This window comes from Macaca thibetana, chromosome X, assembly GCF_024542745.1.
Source record: "Macaca thibetana thibetana isolate TM-01 chromosome X, ASM2454274v1, whole genome shotgun sequence".
Classification (NCBI taxonomy): Eukaryota; Metazoa; Chordata; class Mammalia; order Primates; family Cercopithecidae; genus Macaca; species Macaca thibetana.
The window spans coordinates 131,122,233-131,142,300 of NC_065598.1; the positions used below are offsets into that span (position 1 = coordinate 131,122,233).

General features: G+C 43.8%; 1 protein-coding gene across 5 annotated transcripts in view; it reads right to left on the reverse strand.

Annotated features, from left to right (window-relative positions):
- Positions 1-20,068, reverse strand: part of MAP7D3 (MAP7 domain containing 3) — a 195,566-nt gene that overhangs the window by 29,499 nt on the left and 145,999 nt on the right. For 4 of the 5 annotated variants that reach the window (XM_050777202.1, XM_050777201.1, XM_050777200.1 and 1 more), the window contains exons 1-3: positions 5,734-6,060; positions 337-435; positions 143-226 (exon numbers count right to left, since the gene is read on the reverse strand). In XM_050777202.1, coding sequence (XP_050633159.1) covers positions 143-226; positions 337-435; positions 5,734-5,803 — 253 coding nt within the window. In that variant the 5' untranslated portion in view covers positions 5,804-6,060. Of the gene's footprint in view, positions 1-142; positions 227-336; positions 436-5,733; positions 6,061-20,068 lie in introns of those variants that run through there. The other variant, XM_050777203.1, reaches the window with a different exon arrangement.

Consider the following 20,068-nt stretch of genomic DNA (forward strand, 5'->3'; position numbering starts at 1 on the left):
AAAGATTTAATCCAAAATAATACGTAATATAAAAATTATACTCTATCATATAAACAAATTAGGAGGAGTAAGTTAAAAACACTTTGCAATATATAACAACATAAAATTCATTTTGATTTTTGAAAAAAGGTCTAAAATATACCGTCTTGCTGTCTCCTTTTCTCCTCTCTGCGCTCTCTTGCTAATCTTTGTTTTATGTCATTTTTAAGCATGGATCCATCGATTACTAAAAAAAAAAAAAAAAAAAAAAAAAAGAATATAGTTAGATATTAATAGGATATCAAATTTTAAAGATATGACACTTTGACATCTATCAAAGCATCAGAGAAATTATACCTGGTTTAAATGTTGATCTTATATTTGAGGAATGGGTTGCAACACGATTAACCACACCTTGCTGCCTCCTTTCCTTAGCAATCTCGTTTGCTGCAGCAACTAAAATACAGAGATAAGGAATTAGATGTTAAGAATACGAATAGCTAACACAGGAGTCAGCAAATCACGGCCAGTTGTATTTGATGATAAAGGATAGGATCACTTCTATAAATCATGACTGATTTCATCTGGGTCAACAACAAAGATATATTGAACACCTATGATCTTCAACAATACTTTAACAAAGAATTTAAAGTGTTTACTAAGATGGGCCAGGGTATTTGCAGACATAAAGATAATTGAGTTGTTAGTGGCGGTGGCAGCATAAGCTTGTGGATGAGTAGGAGCCAATGATTAATAGATCTCAAAAATGTCTCAAACGAAACATTACACCAAGTGTTAGAAAAACTGAGCTGGCAAGGAATTGGAAAAACTAAGCTTCACCTTAGTTTTTGGAAATTCAGAAGATAACAGGTTAAGAATTTATGGATCTGAATCAGGAAGCAAAGTGTTAACAGTGAAATACTCAGTGAAAGATCAGGCCCAACCAATGTTAAGGAGTACACTTATAAATTACCTAAATCAGGGGCTTTCTACCCTGATTGCACACTGGAATCACCTAACTCACTTTTAGAAAATCAGCAATGCCTGCCTGCCCGCTCCCCACCACCAGTCTCTTGGTGTGGGGCCCAGGCATCTACAGTTGTTAAAAGCTCTATTCTGATGCATATTGAAGGTGGAGAAATAAATAGGCTTTTAGAAAAAGTAATCTCCAATGAGATGGTATCATTCTAGGTAGATGTCAAGCAAACAAATATAAACTGTACAAGGTGCAAACAAACGTGTAAACAGGCAGAAAAGTGATAAACTTCGATAAGGGTGAAGTGTAAGATTAGGAAAGCACAGTATGAGGAAAAGCAAGAAAACTAAAATTCCAGGATGACACACATGAGTTATTATAGGGGAATCCCTGAACCCTTTAATTCCACATATGGCTATATCTAAAATGCCCCACAATACTGAGCATCTTCAAAAAGAGTATGAAAACTAACTCTTCTTCCCTTGTAGAAATGCACAGGAGGTAAGCCCCTGTGATGCTGCATACAAGTCTGGTTTCTATGTATTAAGAAAAATATAACGGTTGAAGATGGGCAGTTAAAGTAACTGAGGGAATAGAGGGGCTGTCCTTGGACTTATAAAATGAATGAACTCTGAGGTGTTAATTGCCACTGAGGGAGTTATTTTACAGCATAACCTTGAAAGTGACATCACAATTGCTGCCATAAGGATCACCATTTTTTTTTTTTTAACCCCAGGGGCTGAACAGCCCAGATAATATATGACCTAGCCTAATTTGAAGACGAGACTCTTCTCAGCTTCCTTAATAATTTTAACTACTGGCAATTCCATGGACCACAATTATTTTCTGAATTTGAGCACTAGTATATTAACAAAAATTCTTAGTCTATAAACACTCCTATATACCCACTTGCAACATTTTTATGTGAGCACAGAGAAAACAATAAAGTACTTGTAGTATTGTTTTTACACATTCAGTTCTCCTGTTTAGAAGTCCTAAGGATAGTCTGTATTTGACATTATTTAGCTGATAATTTCTCTCAAAATCTACATTTTTGGCCCAGAGTGGTGGCTAATGCATGTAATCCCAGCACTTTGGGAGGCCAAGGCAAGTGGATCACTTGAGGTCAGGAGTTTGAAACCAGCCTGGGCAACATGGCAAATCCCCATCTCTATAAAAATACAAAAATTAGCTGGGTGTGGTGGTGCACACCTGTAGTCTCAGCTACTCAGGAGGCTGAGCCCAAGAGTTTGAGGCTGCAGTGAGCCTTTAGCATCCCACTGCACTCCAGCCTGGGCGACAGAGAGACCCTGTCTCAAAAAAAGTACATTTTTACCAGGCTAATTAAAAATCTTATTAAACAGAAATAACCTTAGAAGTAGCTGTGGTGAGAATAATGAACCAAATCATATAAAGGTTAATGTAGTAGTAGTATCAAATCTGATTTTTAGACCTTTGTATTCAAATTCCTACTGGTAAGAAATACATTAACAGAAAGGACAGGGTTTAAAAATTATTTAAAATGTCCAGAAAATGGGATAACACCTTTATGTCTGGATATATTAAAGTCAACATTTTATTCAACTTCATTGAATGGAAGAATTTACTTAACATGCATTTAAATGAATGAGGGAATTTACTTAATATTCAGTTAAAAGTAACAGCAAGGTATTTCTGTAGTCCTTATACTAATTCTAAATCCAAAATTAAAGTAAAAGCTATATTTTGTCCAGAGATTAAATAAGAAAATGTGTAGTTTATTACTAAAACTGAATTATGAATCTTAATCTGTATTTATGGAACTTTTCTAAAAACGTCCATAACACACATTGTATATCATGTCACCATTTACAAAGCTCATTTGTATTACTTCATGTAAATTTTTTTTTTTTTTTTTTTTTTTTTTGAGACAGAGTCTTACTCTTTCACCCAGGCTAGAGTGCAGTGGTGCATCTCGGCTCACTGCAAGCTCCGCCTCCTGGGTTCATGCCATTCTCCTGCCTCAGCCTCCCGAGTAGCTGCGACTACAGGCGCCTGCCACCACACCCGGCTAATGTTTTGTGTTTTTTTTTAGTAGAGACGGGGTTTCACCATGCTAGCCAGCATGGTCTCGATCTCCTGACCTCGTGATCCGCCCGCCTCGCCTCCCAAAGTGCTGGGATTACAGGCGTGAGCCACTGCGCCTGGCCTACTGCATGTAATTCTTACAACAATCCTATAAAGTGAACATAATTATTTTCCCCAATTTTTTTTTTTTAACAGTTGAGGAAACTGAAGCTAAACATAACTTGCCCAATTCACACAAGTAGTAAGTGGTGAAGCCAGAACTTGATTTAACTGTAAATTTCAAAGCAACTTTATTTTGAAATATTAAGAAAAAATAACAGGAAAAGAAATCTGCCATCAGCGAACCATAAAAATCAGGCAGATTCACAGAATTTTGCCTCGAATAGCAAAAGCCAAAGTCATAGGGCTGAGACTTTCAGAAGACCTCCAAGTTCAAACCAAAGATAGCTGTCTTGAAGACAAAATTGGAGACAATTTTCTACAATTTAGAGCTGTCTACAATGGAATGGCTACTTGGAAAAATATTAAGCTCCTCATGAGAGTGCCCATTCAAGTGGTAGAAGTGCCCCCAGGGTTTTACAGCTGGGACTCTGGATGCCTGACAAGATAATCTTAAGGTTTCTCCAACTCTAAAATTCTATGATAATCTGGCTGTCAATTTCAGTAACTTTTTCTGCATTGGTAGAAATTATTCTTTGAATAAGTTATTCTAAACTGAGAAACACTGGTGAATTTAGAAAAATAAGAAGGGAAAGGTGATATGTCAGTGGCAAGTTTCTTACGCTCATCTGGTTGAAATATTCAAATTAATTTTTATTTTAAAACAATTCTGCATAAAAATATAAACATGTGTTTTGTTAAAATAAATATTCGGTATGTTACAACCTCAGCACAGTGCTATGCACAGAAAACATCACTTGACAAATATATATTTACACTTTATATGTAACACACACATATATATATACACATGTATCTGTTGAATGCATACACAAATGTATAAATGTATTTTGACTGTGCTGTGCATTTATATGTTATGTATTCAAGACAGTTTTAACTCTTGCTGACAGGCTCCCAGCAGAAGATGAAAACAACATTTTAGCAAAAACATCTTCTCCTTGACCCTTTCAGGAAAACGCTGAGATCTAAAGGGCAGTTCTGGTCAAGTTGGTGCTCTGTGAAAAAAGTCTAACGTGCGATATTTCCAATTCCTAACATGAAGTGGGCAGCAAGGATTTAAACCAGGGTTCTAGGTTAAGACTTCTACGTGGCTGTTAAGTTTTTGGTTTGAAATGCTGTGAATTCAAGTATCTGTCCCATATATAATTTTAAAACACTTTCCAACATCTGATACACAATTGTTTTTAGGGGTTTATCCGGCTCACAACTTCTTCACCATATTGGAGTAATGCTGGTTAATCTAAATCACTGAAATAAACCAGTGTCTGAGAGCCACGGGTACCAATAAGCAACACAATTTATTGGAGACTCTCTTTCTAGGTGAACCATAAGTTTAGACACGGAAGGAAGATTCTTTTCTCCCTGATGAATGGTGAAAGTGTATGTAGTATATGCTTCTGACACAGTCTTTGGAGAGCTGATTCAAAGTCTTCTCAAGTGACATACAGCTTCCCGGTCGTAAACAATCTAACTTTTTAATTGCAAATGCAAAAAAAAAAAAAAAAACCCTAACAAATTCAATTAAAAGTAATAAAATCGTTTTATTCGCGCTCATAGCAGAGGGAACTAGTCTAACAGGCTAAAGGCAACCTCCTGCAAGGAAGAAATCCTCTCTCAGGTAGTGGAGCCGTCTCCTGGACCAAGCAATGCGCTGTCAAATTGTGTAAGATTAACGGTTTTCGAGGAGGGAAAAACTTTTTGGCGATGGGACCCGTTGAGGAAAAAGCACTCTGAAGTGCTGATTCTCGTTCAGTTCAGCCTAGGGACTGCAAGATGTCCCACGGAAGATGACATCTTGTCTAAGTCATGTGCTACAGCAGGCAAATCAGGAGATGCAAAGAGCCAAGTTGCATCCCAACTTTTAAATCAACTTTTAAGTATCCCCACCCTCACCCAGCTTCTTCCCTGAACCTTGACTGGGAGGGTGCAGGAGGTAAGCCTTTGGGAGAGGCAAGGACTGCGACAGTAAAAGCGCCTAAACTCGCCACGACCCGGGCTGGGGGATAACTCAAATTTTCCGTGCCTGGAAAGGCTGCCTGGCCACGGAGGCGGCGCCGGCGCCGGCGCGCGGAGTCCCCGCGGGCGCCCGCACATCCCAGGCAGCTGCGCGTTCGTTGGGGCGGCTGCGCGGGCGGCCGCCGCCCCCCAAGGGCAGACGGGGCTCGGGGCGGTCCGCGGGGTCCGGGTTCCAGCCGCCCCCGCCCCACCCGTCGAAGCAGAGCCTGTGAGTTCCCTCGCGCCGCGTCCGCGGGGCTTAGACCGTTGGCAGCGGCAGTTCGACCGTTGGCGGCGGGACTCAGGCGGCTCGCGGCGTCGGCAGACCATTTCAACCCCCCACCCCCGGCCCAAGGCTACTCCCTGTCCCGTCCCAGGGCACTCCGGCGGGGGTGAGGGGAGGACCGGATAGCACGAGGCGACTCCAGGGAAAAGTTTTGTGGCCCCCGCTGCGCCGCTCCGACGGCCCGGGGGCTGCGGGAGCACCACCTCCCACGCGGGCCCGAACCACCCTCGGGAGCCGCCCGCCCGCTCACCCATCCGTGCCCGCAGCTCTCTCAAAGATGTGCTGCCGCCAGCGCCAGCGGCGGCGCCGTCCGCCATCATCGGAGTCGGGACCGGAGGCGGTGGTGGCTCTCCGCATACATTGCGCAGGCGTCGGCGCGACCTCCGCTTGGGCCTTGGCCTGGCTGCCGGTAGGCGGGGCGGGGCGGGGCCCAAAGGGCCACCGCGCCCGCCTCGGACCTGCGAACCAGGCAGGATTGCCCCTTGCGTCCCACGTCCTGACCGGCTGGGCAGCGACTGCCTGGTCTAAAGAAACCCTCTCCTACGTTCCGTGCTCTGCCCCTACTGCATTGTGGGGACTAGCCAATCAGCACCCAGCTTGGCCCCCAACATTCCTTTCTTCACCTTTACCTAGCAACGCAGTAACATTTCTTCGTCATTCATTCATTCATTTAAAGAGCATTTACGGCGTGCCTCCTGGGTGCACTTGTATCGTGAGTTTACTAGTCCTTGAAACACTACACAAAGAAAGACCCAAGTTGGGGGAAGAGGCCCAAGGAGAGGTTGAGAGTGGCAGGGTTGCTTTGAGGTGCTAGGGGCCCCATCATGAGTGGACTTCCCTAAACTGTTGCGCAATAAATCATGATACATAGGTCTCAAAGTTGGGTGAAATATCTTTAAGATGTTTGTGAGTTTTTAAAGAGAGGCAGAGGACTTATTGGCGTCAATCTCTCCGGATTTTGGGAGAGACTCTACCAGGTTGCAGAATGTTTTTCCCATTCACAAGGAAAGCCGTAATTGGCCCGAGGCTCCTTTAAGGGGCAGACCTCACTTCCTGGGCGCTTGCCTTTATGAGGTGGAGTCACCACTGTTGTGAGTGTGTGCGTGGTGACACAGTTGTAGGGACCCAGTTTATGGTTGGGGCCATTAAGTGTGGTGCAGGAGATCCCAAAATGGGGCAGGACCACTTGTGAGATGGGCACTTTGGCGAGCCCACTGAGTCTTCAAATGACATAGGAGCTATAAAATGGAAGAAGCTAATAATAGCATATATTACATATGTTAGCAATGATAGTATATGTTACATATATTAATATATAATATATGTAATATAATATGTAATATAGGGGCAGGCATGGTGGCTCATGCCTGTAATCCTAGCATTTTGGGCGAATGAGGCGGGTGGATCATTTGAGGTCAGGAGTTCGAGACCAGCCTGGCCAACATGGTGAAACCCCGTCTCTACTAAAAATACAAAAATTAGCCGGGCATGGTGGCGGGCACCTGTAATTCCAGCTACTCGGGAGTTTGAGGCAGGAGAATCGTTTGAACCCGAGAGATGGAGTTTGCAGTGAGCCGTGTAGCGCCACTGCATTCCAGCCTGGGTGACAGAGCGAGACTCTGTCTCAAAAAAAAAAAGAAAAACAAAAACAAAAGATGAAAAAAAAAGACATTATGTTATGTTGCGCCTACAGATTTAACAAAAATTAAAACGTGGTCAATAAATGTTTGCGATGATGTGGGTTAATACAAGTTGGGGGCCAGGCACGGTGGCTCACACCTGTAATCTCAGCACTTCGGGAGGCCAAGGTGGGTGGATCACCTGAAGTCAGGAGTTCAAGATCAGCCTGGCCAACATGGGGAAACCCCATCTCTACTAAAAATGCAAAAATTAGCCGGGCGTTGTGGCAGGCCCCTGTAACCCCAGCTACTTGGGAGGCTGAGGCAGGAGAATCACTTGAACCCAGGAGGTGGAGGTTGCAGTGAGCCGAGAGCTGCCACTGCACTCCAGCCTGGGCAACAGAGGGAGACTCTGTCTTGAAGGAAAAAAAAAAAAAAAAAAACCTAGTGGGGAAAATAAACAGTTTGGCATTATAACTTCCGAAGCTCTGCTTCTAAGTAAATACAGAGATTAATGCTTTGCATGATATCCAGGATGGTAGCCATCCATGTTTATTAATACGACACACATATGATTAGGGTGCCCACAAAACACACATGCACAAATGCAAGTTCAGCTTTCATGACCTTATCTGGAACTCCACAAACAGAAAATTTAGCAAAACACATCAGCTTTGTAGTTTCTTGCAAAAATGTTGAACCCATATCTAATAATGAAGAAACCTTCAGACAGAGGTAGAGACTGTGATATAGTCTACAAAACTGGCCCCAATGCTTCAAAATATTAGTGTCATGAAAGACTAACAACAAAAATCAGAGAAGTGTTCCAGATCACAGGAGGCTAAAGAGACCACATGCAATGAATGATCCTTGATTAGAACCCTAATTTTCAAAAGAAGCTTTAAAAGGCATACATTACTGGCACAATTAGAAAATTTGAATGAACTGTATGGTACATGATATTGTATCAAGGTGAAATTTCTTGGGTATGGGAATGATGTTGTAGTCACCTAGGAAAATACACTTCTTCTTAAGAAATAAATAGTCACGCCTGTAATCCCAGCACTTTGGGAGGCTGAGGCCGGCACATCACTTGAGCTCAGGAGTTCCAGACCAGCCTGGCCCAACATGGCGAAACCCCATCTCTACAAAAAAATAAAAACACAAGACAAAAACCCAAAAATTACCTGAATGTGATGGTGCATGCCTGTAATTCCAGCAACTCGGGAGGCTAAGGCAAGAGAATTGCTTGAACCCAGGAGGCGGAGGTTGCAGTGAGCTGAGATTGCCTACTGCACTCCAAGCCTGGGAGACAGAACGAGACTTCATCTCACACACACACAAAAAGACATAAGTGTTGAAGAATGTAGGGGTAAAGATTTGAGGTTTTTCAAAATAAGAAGTTAGATAATTTTTTCTTTATTTTTTGAGATGGAGTCACACTCTGTCACCTAGACCGGAGTGCAGTGGTGCAATCCTGGCTCACTGCAACCTCTGCCTCCTAGATTCAAGCGATTCTCCTGCCTCAGCCTCCCGAGTAGCAGGGATTACAGACCTGCACCCCCATGCCCGGCTAATTTTTGTATTTTTAGTAGAGACGGGGTTTTGCCATGTTGCCCAGTCTAGTCTCCAATTCCTGAGGTCAAATGATCCACCCTCCTTGGCATCCCAGAGTGCTGGGATTACAGACGTGAGCCACTGTGCCCAGCCGAGTTTTTTTCAATCTAGAAGTTTGTCTTCAACTTATTTGTAAACATTGTCACTTTGAAAAATAAAATTTGATTGGGAATTACACATGGGGAGGCACCCTACTAGTCTTTTCAGTGTTTAGAGCCTCTAAAGGCCTCAGTCTAGCCAGGGTGTAGGAGGAAGAGGGGAGATAAGACATCCAGAAATAACCATATACAGGTGGCATGAGTAGGATTTAGGTGAGTAACTGAAACGGGTTCCAAGGGCTAAAAGGGATGAGAAATCAGTCCTGTTTAGAGTGATCAGATAAGTCTTTGTGGAAGAATTAGCACTTATTCTGGGCCTGAGATGGGGACTGTGGGAACCACCTCCAAAAGCAAGTAACCACGCCTTAATTCCAGCCCACGGTCACTAAGTGGGGAGATGGGCCCATTTGTGGCCAGATATTCCCATTTTTCAGAATAAACTGGAAATCTGGATCTTAATGTAAAATCTATTTTTAAATGATGACATTAAAAGAAAAAAAAAAAAAAAAGGCTGAGTGCGGTGGCTCATACCTGTAATCCCAGCACTTTGGAAGGCCAATGCGAGCAGATCACCTGGGGTGAGGAGTCCTAGACCAGCCTTGCCAACATGGTGAAACCCTGTCTCTACTAAATAAATACAAACATTAGCTGGGCATGGTGGCACGTGCCTGTAATCCTAGGTACTCTGGAGGCTGAGGCAGAAGAATCACTTGAACCCGGGAGGCGGAGGTTGTGGTAAGCCGAGATTGTGCCACTGCACTCCAGCCTGGGCAACAAGAGCAAAACTCTGTCTCAAAAAAAAAAAAAAAGAAAAGAAAAGAGAAAGAAAGAAAGAGGGAAGAAAGGAAGGAAGAAAAGAAAAGAAAAAAAAAAAACATGGTGCAGGGCAGTGTTCAAATTTCCAAATTGCCTCATTTAAAAAATCGTTGCATAAAAATTCAAACAAGGTCCATACATTGCATTATTTGATATGCCTTTTAATCTATAGATATAACTTCTTTCTCTCTAACATCATTGGTATATTACTGTGAGATTTAGCATTCATTTAGTAGGTAAATTATTCAATCTATCTTTTATTAACCACCTACTCTGTGACTAGCAGTGTGGGGACAAATACATACGGAAGGAATCCTGCCCTCTAGGGCCCCCAATCTCATTGACTCTAAACTAATGACTTATATCAGGGTCCCTTTAGATGTTTCTTTGGGGCTGCAGAAGCTCACAAAGGAGCTCCCATGAGAATGTACATTTCTGAGAAAAAAATATTGGAACTGAAAGCTGTCAGCTTGGGGAAAGTGGAGTGTATTCTGTAGCCAAAACAGACTCAGAACTGGGAAAGAACCCAGGCGGCAGCTTTCCTCTCCTCTCCTCCCCGTATTTGGAAAGCATGTGTTCCCCAGCGAGCAGAGAACTGGAATCCTGCTCACTTTTTCTTCCTTCTAGGCTATTTTTTCCCCTTAAACTTTACACCCTTGGGAAAAACATTCAGAAACCCAGTCATAATAGGTCTAGAAATTGCCACATTTGTTTCTATTAAAAGATGAAGTTTTTTTAAAAATTGAATTTACATATAATAAACATTTAGTGAGCTTACCAATCTAGCAAATTTGCATGCAAACTGCCGCCACCGCAGCCCTGTACTATGAGTTTTAAGCTTACCAGCCATGCGATGGCTTTTTCTCTCCATCCTGAATGACCTGTTAGATTCCTTGTCACATACACAGTTGAGACAAGGCTCTGGTTTTGTGTTCTTTCTCCTCTCATCGCTTACTCTTGTCCTGCATCTGTTGTAGCTTGACTGTGATGCCCGGAAAGAGTGATGTTTCCTTCTGGACTCATCTCTTGCCAAATCGACTCACATTTTCCTTCCTTTTCCCACATCTGCGCTTTCTTCCCTCCTAAGTTACAGACTTGCCTCAGGGCCTGGTCATGTCTCACTTGGTTGATGGCAGCCTTCTCAGCTCTGGAATTCCCGCTGAAGCACTGCCCCCCGCAACTGACACTTCAGTACCCCTCCTTCCTGTGGCACAGAGGACCAGGGTGACCCCGCTGTCTAATTTCTGCAGGCTGCTCTGTACCATCTCCTTTTAGGTCTTCCCTGGGGTGGAGGGGTTGATTTTCATTGCCTGAGCTCACCAGGGAGGGGGCAGTCAACTTCTGAGGAGAGGAAAGAGAGGCTCCCACTGCCATTTCCCTCCAAAGTAGGAATGTAGACAAACCTCAGAGAGGAAAGGTGTGGCGGTGGGGGCAATCTGCTTGGAGTAGTAGATAAGCCGAGGAAACTTCCTGGTTGATAGTAAGAGCCATCATTTGCCGATTGCCTACTCAATGGGAGGCCCAGTGCGAAAGGGTAGACGTGGATTATTTCATGTAATCTTCACCAAAACTTTATGAGCTCGCTTCTATACCCATCCTCATTTTACAGATGAGGAAGTGGGCCCAGGGAGGTTAACTAACCTGCCCACGGTTAGCGCAGCTAGGAAGTTGCAGAGTCAAGATTCAAGCCCACATATATCTGACGCCAGAGCTCATCCTCCTTCCACTGGGCCTCCCAATTTCTTTTTCCTTTATTTTTCTGAGATGGAGTCTCGCTCTGTCGCCCAGACTGGAGTGCAGTGGTGCAATCGTGGCTCACTGCAACCTGCACCTCCTGAGTTCAAGCGATTGTCCTGCCTCAGCCTCCTGAGTAGCTGGGACTACAGGCGTGCCACCACAACCAGCTAATTTTGTGTGTGTGTGTGTGTGTTTTTCGTAGAGATGGGGTTTCACCATGTTGCCCAGGCTGGTCTCAAACTCCTAACCTCAAATGATCCACCTGCCTTGCCCTCCCAAGTTGCTGGGATTACAGGTGTGAGTCACTGCGCCTGGCTCCTCCCAATTTCCAGTTGACAAGCCCTCAGACACTATTAATTCCTCACCCTTGTCTTCCACTTCTTCCTTGATCCAGTCCTCACACTCTGGCTACGGAGCCTTTTGAAAGTTACACTTTCTAATTGGTAAGGTCTCCCACAACTACATCTCCTAACCTGAGTGTTGGTACAGCTGTCTCTTAAGCCTCTAATGAAATCGACTCAAACTATTGAAGAAGAAAGCATTGAAAATGGGTGTTTAGTTGATGGTTACAATAAAAGCCCACACACTTCACCACTACACAACATATCCATAAAACAAAACTGCACTTGTACCCCTTAAAGTTATACAGATAAAAAAATGGGTGTTTAATGTATATCTTGCAACAGAGATAGATATGACTCCTTTTAAACAGGCTTCCTTCTAGAAAGGCTCAGAAGAGTCAATAAATGCTGAGCACATGGGACTGATTTCAAAATGCATGTGTAAAGGAAGATGTGCCACATTTATCATGCTGTGTATCCTGTAAAGAATATTTGTTGAATGAATGAAAGAGAGTACTAGAAGCCCCCTGGGTACTGAAGGAGGAAGAAATGAAAATATTTTGGATGGCCACCCCAGTGTTGAAAAGGTCTAGACTTAAAATTATTAAAGGGCAAGAAAATGTCCTCATTTTTTTTCTTGACTTCAAATAAAGTACAGCAAACATGGGCTGTGCCTCCTCATTCCAAATACAGGCCTGCAATATAAGGGAAGCTTCAGAGGATGCCAAAAAGCAGGAAGTATCAAGGGATGCCCTTTAAAGACGTTTTGGAATTTCTAATAGAGGTAAAAATTGGTAAAATCCAGATAGGAACAGATGAGAAGAACATGGGAGTTAACATAGATTTCTGGGCCCCATTCCCAGAGTTTCTGATTCTATAAGTGTTATTATTTGTATGACATCCATTCCTAAGAAAGTATACTGAATAATGTCTTCTGTGATGACAATTACAGCTGAATATTTAATACCATTACACTTTGATAATGGGAAATATTAGAGATTCTAATACAGATCTAGTATTGTGTACATTGCCCTGGAGTACATTGAAAGCCAAGGTATCACCATGACGTTACCAGCAAGCATGACAAGGCAGGGAAGCGCATCACAATACAGACAGGTGGGAGTGGTGGTGCATGTCACCTATAGGGAGATGCAGCAGGGATGCCTGATGGCATTTCATATCACAGTGCCCTGTGACAGAGTCTGATGCAACGCACTGCATACATGATTTTCTATCTCTTTTCCTCACAAAGGACAGTACACACACAAAGCCAACAACATTTTAAAATGAGCTAGCTAGATGAATGAGGGAGAAGTAAAAACATCCAGATCACACACAGAAAGTGAGCCACAGAAGAAAATCTTCTCCTATAAACTGGGAGAGACGTTTCCCAAGGAAAATTGGTCAGATTCAGAGTAGACCATGTCCCCTCATCCACTGCACTCAGCACCCACTTTTTCATGCTGCAAACTCAGATATCTCTGTGGCAGAGACATGGTTTGTTGCTTTGAGTGTTGATCTAGACATCTGGAAGCTCTGTGGATGGGAGGAATCTCATCCATACTTATGTATTGTACTTCATTAATCATCAAGTCCTACCTGGGGCTACATGGTGTTCTAAAGTCTCAGATTATAAACACTTTGAGACTCAACCTGAAGCCATTTTCAATGGTTAAAAATCTGTTATTGCTCTGGTTCTTCTTGAGAGAATGTCCCTTTGCAAAACTCAGTTGTCAATGGGCTGATACAGTTGTGTAGCTGAAAGCCTTCACTGTAAACCTCATTGTTTTTTTCATGGCCGGCTCACAGCCCTATTTAAAGAATGTGTACTTTGGGAGAAAAAGGGCCTGAGAATATAAAGGGACCTGTGTGCACAGTCTCCAGGGCATGTGGGTCTATCAGCATGCACGCATGGGTAGCCAAGAGCCAAAGCAAGTTTTGCCAATGGATTCCCATCATCCTTGCATGCAGGTCAGGTGAAGGACTCGGCAAAAACAGAGTAAAAGTTCTAAGGCTCAGGTTAACCCAACAGCCAACACTTCAAGGCCCACAAGGAGAGTATTCAGGAAGAGACTTGAGGTAGATGAGGAGAAGAGAAAAAGTGCAGGTTATCCCTGAGGCCAATGGGTAAATAGACCATTTTCCTCTGCTCTCATGAAAGACCCATACACTTGGATTTTGCTTTTCTTTAGTTTCCAGATGTTACTGTTGAGAACATATCAAGGATGTCAGAACTAGGAATAACTGTCAAGGCCACCTGCTTTAGTCCTTTTACTTTCCTCTGAGGCTCAGAGAGAGGTGTTGACTCAACTTCCTGTGGCTGGAACCGAAGTCTCCTGACACCCTATCTAATGAATGTTCTTTGCTCTACGCACACGTGAAAGGCTGCCTAAACAATCTTTTGGGAGGAAAAAAAAAGTGAGAATTGCTGATCCAACGCTGGGAACCATTATGTAATCCAGCTGGAATTTGGCCTATATCCTCCCAATGAAACTGAAAAGGGGATAGGAGGGAATTAAATGGAGATGTTGCAAAGTTTTGAAAGATGTACTATTTAACAACTTGTTCTCTTTGTAAAGGTTCCTGTGAATTGGCCCTTACCTGCTGTTCCAGACTCATTCCTCACTACTTTCTCCCAGGAACTCTTTTCTGCACCAGTGAAACCAGGACGTCTCCTGAGCCTACAAGGGCCTCTGCTTTGATCTTTGCTCTTTCCCCACCTCACCAAGGCATGATTCAAATTCAGGATAATCTGACCCCAGAGCTCACAAGCTTTCCATCAGTAGGAGGAGTCAGAGGAAGAGAGGGCCACTAAAAATGGCGCCTGGGAGCCTATGCCAAAGGCCAAATGAGCAGCCACGTTAAATTTCCATCTGAATCTGGGAGTGAGGATGGGAATGGGGGAAATGGCCAAGCTCTAGTGTACCTGAGTGGCTTCATGGAAGAAAAGGCTATTTCTCGAATGGCGAGTTCTTTTACGTGTTGTCCTCAGAGCTTAGGACAAGGCAGGGAAGCGCATCACAATACAGGGAGGTGGGGAACACATCACCAACAGGGAGGTGCAGCAGGGATGCTGACGGCATTTTACCACAATGCCCTTCTTCAATACTGTGTAGAAGGTTTGTGTTCGATAAATTTTGTTGTTGATCATGACATTTATTGTTATGCCTGGGGATAATTAATTCAACTGAAACATACCCAGGAGGAACTGTTTGGGTTTTTGGTACTAACCAGTTCTTTTCTTTCTCTCTCCTTTTGCTGGGGGCAGGGCAGAGGTATGTGCACCTAATTCCGGGATACTGCAGAAAAGGCTGATGTAAGAAGGGAGGTGTGAGAAATAAAGTACTGACTTCAATTTTGGTTCTGTAGAAATATTTGGGTAGCCTGCTTGGTGGTGTTTTCATATTAAAAATGACCCAGTGTGTGTGCTTGACAGGAACATGGACCACAGCATGCCTGACATATGCTTTTTACCATCTCCATATGTCTCATTTATATCTTAATCCACAGCCTCCCGGGAAATAGCAGGATAAGACAGCACTTGGGGGACCTCTGTTAGTTGGTCTCATGCTATTTTCTTAGCCTATGGTATTCACCCATCCTCCACTCTGAGCTGGAATTTGGCCCTGGGCCTGTGTAATTGCCATAGGGCTGACTGCAGGGAAAGGAAAATCTGAAATATGACATGACTTTGTTCAAATGTGAGTCAGGGATGTGTTCAGTCTTTTTAGAGAAGGAGGAAATGGCATTTAAAGAAAATTGGTTCAGGGAGAAATGCTGTCATTATATTAGCATTCATAGTTTAGTAACAGACTGGTGAGGAGAGTAACTGACTGGCTAACTTGTGAAGCCCCTGAAAGTGTCCTTTATCCACTGCAGTGTGGTGAGGGGCTTTGGAACTGAACACATCTGGGCCTGGGTCCCGGTTCTGCCACTTAAGGACTTTGTGACCTTGAGCCTCAGTTTTCTCAACTGTACAATGAGCATAATGACAATTCCTTATAACTGTCCCATTGTTATTCAGATCAGTTGATATAAAAGATCAGACACAGTGCCCAATGTACAGTACAAACTCAATAAAAAATGATTGTTAGTAGTAATAATAGCTAATAGCTTGGAGGAATTTACTGTGTGCCAGGCACTGAGTCATACACTTTATTTACATCTCAGCCTCACTTATTCCTGACAATAATGCTATGAGGCCGGGCGCAGTGGCTCACGCCTGTAATCCCAGCACTTTGGGAGGCCAAGACTGGCAGATGGCTTGAACCTAGGAGTTCGAGACCAGCCTGGGCAACATAGTGAGACTTCATCTCTACAAAAAATCAAAAAATGAGGCAGGAGGATAGCTTGAGCCCAGGAAGTCGAGGCTGCAATGAACCATGATTGTACCACTGCATCACTCCAGCCTAGGGGACAGAGTGACACCCTGCCTCACACACACACAAAAAAGCTATGAAATCAGTAGAATTATCCCCTCAAATGCTGTTACTATTAATAATGATAATAATATACATACCACATAGCTCAGACTGCAATAGATAATTCCATGCTTCCTGATCCTGTCCCGACTCAAAAGTTACCGGAAAGCCTTCTCTTTCTCTTCTCTCTTCACATTTACCCTAAAAGTCCTCATTTGTGAACAGAGGGCTGGGAATGTTTCACCAGGTGATGTAGAGACTAAAGACAGGAGGCCAAGAAAACAAAGCATTTTGCAACCCAAATGCTGGCAGAGGGGATTTGCAGTTAGAAACGAGATCAAGTTTTTTTAGGCAAAGAATAATAATTGTGTGTAACTATCCAACAAAGATGCTTGTTTGGGGAGAAACGAACACAGGACTCATTCATATACTCGAAGTCTTTTTAAAGACCAGAATGCTGGAGCTTTACAGAATGTCAGTACCCTTTGTGTTCCTACCCTGCCCCTTCTACTTTCCTCAGCTGTGGCGGGGGAGAAAGCCTGTTTCAGAAGGGGACAAGGCAGGGTCTATTCCCTTGAGGTGCCGGTAAAATGTTGTCCAGTTGCAGACTCACCTCCCCCTCCCTCAAGCTTGTCTCCTGATGGGAGAAGCCAGAAGGCAGGAACAAATATAGTCTCAACAGACTGCAGCCACTACAGTGCTTGAACTCTCCTCTCATTTCTTACAAGTGGAAACAGCCTTACTGGAAGAGCGATCTTGCAAGAAGAGAAAACATCTATCAAGAGTAAGGCAGGCCGGGCACGGTGGCTCATGCCAGTAATCCCAGCACTTGAGTTCGAGCAGGCAGATTGCTTGAGGCTAGGAGTTTGAGACCAGCCTGGGCAACATGGTGAAACCCCGTCTCTACTAAAAATACAAAAATTAGCCAGATGTGGTGGCGCATGCCTGTAACCCCAGTTACTCAGGAGGCTGAGGCAGGAGAGTCACTTGAACCCAGGAGGCGGAGGCTGCAGTGAGCCAAGATGGTGCCCCTGCACTCTAGCCTGGGTGACAGAGCGAGACTGTGTCTCAAAACAAAACAAAACAAAACAAAACAAAAAAACTGAACAAAAAGTAAGGCAAAAACTGAAGCAGCATCTCATGAGAATCCAAGTCAGAAGACCAGAGTCATGGCAGTTTATGGCAAAGAGGGAGGCACGTGGGCCTTGAAGAGCGTCAGGTTCAGGAGGGGTTAACCCCGATCACGTGGCTTAACACATTCCTCCTTCCCCCACTTCAGAAGGACAGCTTGTGGTTGCGGGAAACAGTGCCTCCTAGATGACAAAGTTATTTGAAAGCTAGTTGAAAACAATGCTGGTTCAAGCCAGAATTTCCACATTTTTCACTTAAACTGTCTGTGCATAGTTTCCAATTCTTTCTGGGTATGTTATCCCCCCCACTGCAACCTCCATCTCTGCCAATTCTCTGGGTATGGTAGAAAGGAAGCACTTTTATTCCAGTCACCAAAATTTATGAAAATATGAATGACATTAATAGAATATTTTGAATTGTGTATTGCTTTAAGATAGGAAAGTCAGTTATCTTTTTCTCTGGTGGCATTTTGCACCATACTTTTCTTTCTTTTTTTTGAGACGGAGTTTCACTCTTGTCGCGCAGGCAATGGCCCGATCTCAGCTCACTGCAACCTCCACCTCCTGGGTTCAAGTAATTCTCGTGCCTCAGCCTCTCAAGTAGCTAATCCCAGGTGCCCGCCACCATTCCCGGCTAATCTTTTGTATTTTTTGTAGAGATGAGATTTCACCATGTTGATCAAGCTGATCTGGAACTCCTGACCTCAGGTGATCCACCCACCTCAGCCTCCCAAAATGCTGGGATTACAGGCATGAGCCATTGCACTGGGCCTTGCACCATACTTTTCAAAACATGTTAATGGACACTCACTTCATGGTAGGCATTTTGAACTGTGATTCTCAGGAACATCAGAGACATACAAACTAAAATTATGACACATTTGATAGCTCAAAGACACTCAGATTTAACATTTAATTAGCTTCCTCCTCATTTTATGAAGGAAGCAATTTAGAAAGTGACTTGTCCAAAGTCACACATCTTGTAAATGGCAGAGCCACTCATTTTATTTTATTTTATTTTATTTTGTTTTGTTTTATGTATCTATTTTTGTTGAGATGGAGTCTCACTCTGTCGCCCAGGCTGGAATGCAGTGGTGAGATCTCGGCTCATTGAAACCTCTGTCTCCCGGATTCAAGTGATTCTCCTGCCTCAGCCTCCTGAGTAGTTGGGATTACAGGCGCCTGCCACCATGCCTAGCTAAATTTTTAATTTTTTAATAGAGACAGGGTTTCACCATGTTGGCCAGTCTGGTCTCGAACTCCCGATGTCAAGTGATCCACCCGCCTCGGACTCCGAAAGTGCTGGGATCACAGGCATGAGCTACCATGCCTGGCCAGAGCCAGAGCCACCCGTTTTAAGTCCAATTTTTCACAATGCAAATTATAATCCCAGCGGGTTTTTTTTTTTTTTTTTTTTTTGATGGCATCTCACTCTGTCACCCTAGCTGGAGTGCAGTAGCGTGATCTCGGCCCACTGCAACCTCCACCTCCCAGGTTCAAGTGATTCTTCTGCCTCAGCCTCCTGAGTAGCTGGGACTATAGGCGCGCAGCAGCACGCCAGAGTAGTTTTTGTATTTTTAGTAGAGATGGGGTTTCACCATATTGGCCAGGCTGGTCTCGAACTCCAGACGTCAAGCAATCTGCCTGCCTCAGCCTTCCAAAGTGCTGGGATTACAGGCGTGAGACACCGCGGCTGGCCCCCAGCAGCTTTGTGTGTGTGTGTGTGTGTGTGTGTGTGTGTGTGTGTGTGTATAAAAATGAACAAAATGGTGGCCGGGCATGGTGGCTCACGTCTATAATCCCAGCACTTTGGGAGGTCAAGGTGGGTGGATCACCAGAGCTCAGGAGTTCGAGACCAGATTGGGCAACATGGTGAAACCCAGCCTCTACAAAAAAAAAAAAAAAAAAAAAAAAAAAAAAATTAGCCAGGTGCTGTGGTACATGTCTGGTAGTCCCAGCTACTCAAAGGCTGAGGCAGGACAATCACTTGAGCCTGGGAGGTGGAGGTTGCAGTGAGCGGAGATCGTGCCACTGAACTCCAGCCTGGGTGACAGGGCAAGAACTTGTATCAAAAAAAAAAAAAAAAAAAAAAAGAACAAAATGATTAGTTGCTATGAGAATTAAATGAGATAATGTTTATAAAGCAGCATGCACAGTAGCTTGTTCCCTACACTACACATGTTTTCTTTCCTTTACATATATATTTTTGAGACGGAGTCTCGTTCTTATCTCCCAGGCTGGAGTATAGTGGCGCAAGCTCAGCTCACTGCAAGCCCTGTCTCGTGGGTTCAAGCAATTCTCCTGCCTCAGCCTCCCAAGTAGCTGGGATTACAGGCCCCTGCCGCCTTGCCTGGCTAATTTTTGTATTTTTAGTAGAGACGAGGTTTCACCATGTTGGCCAGGCTGGTCTGGAACTCCTGACCTCAGGTGATCTGCTGGCCTCAGCATCCCAAAGTGCTGGGATTATAGGCATGAGCCACCATGCCTGGCCTCTTTCCTTTATATTAATGTCTACATATCTTAGGTTTACATAGTTGTAATGTTTATGTCCATACCACGTTGTGATCTGCCTTTTTCACTTAACACAGCCTGCATACTTTCCACTTTAATGCCTAAATAGCATTCTACCTGGTCGATAGACTACATTTTTTAGACACTCTACCATTATTGAACATTTGGATTGTTTCCAGTTTTTCACCATTATAAATAGCTGGGCTTGCAATGACCTTACGCAGTTTTTCACCCTCCATCCCCTCATTCCTTTGGGGATTCTTTCTTCGGAATGTGGTTTCAGCAATGGGGGCAG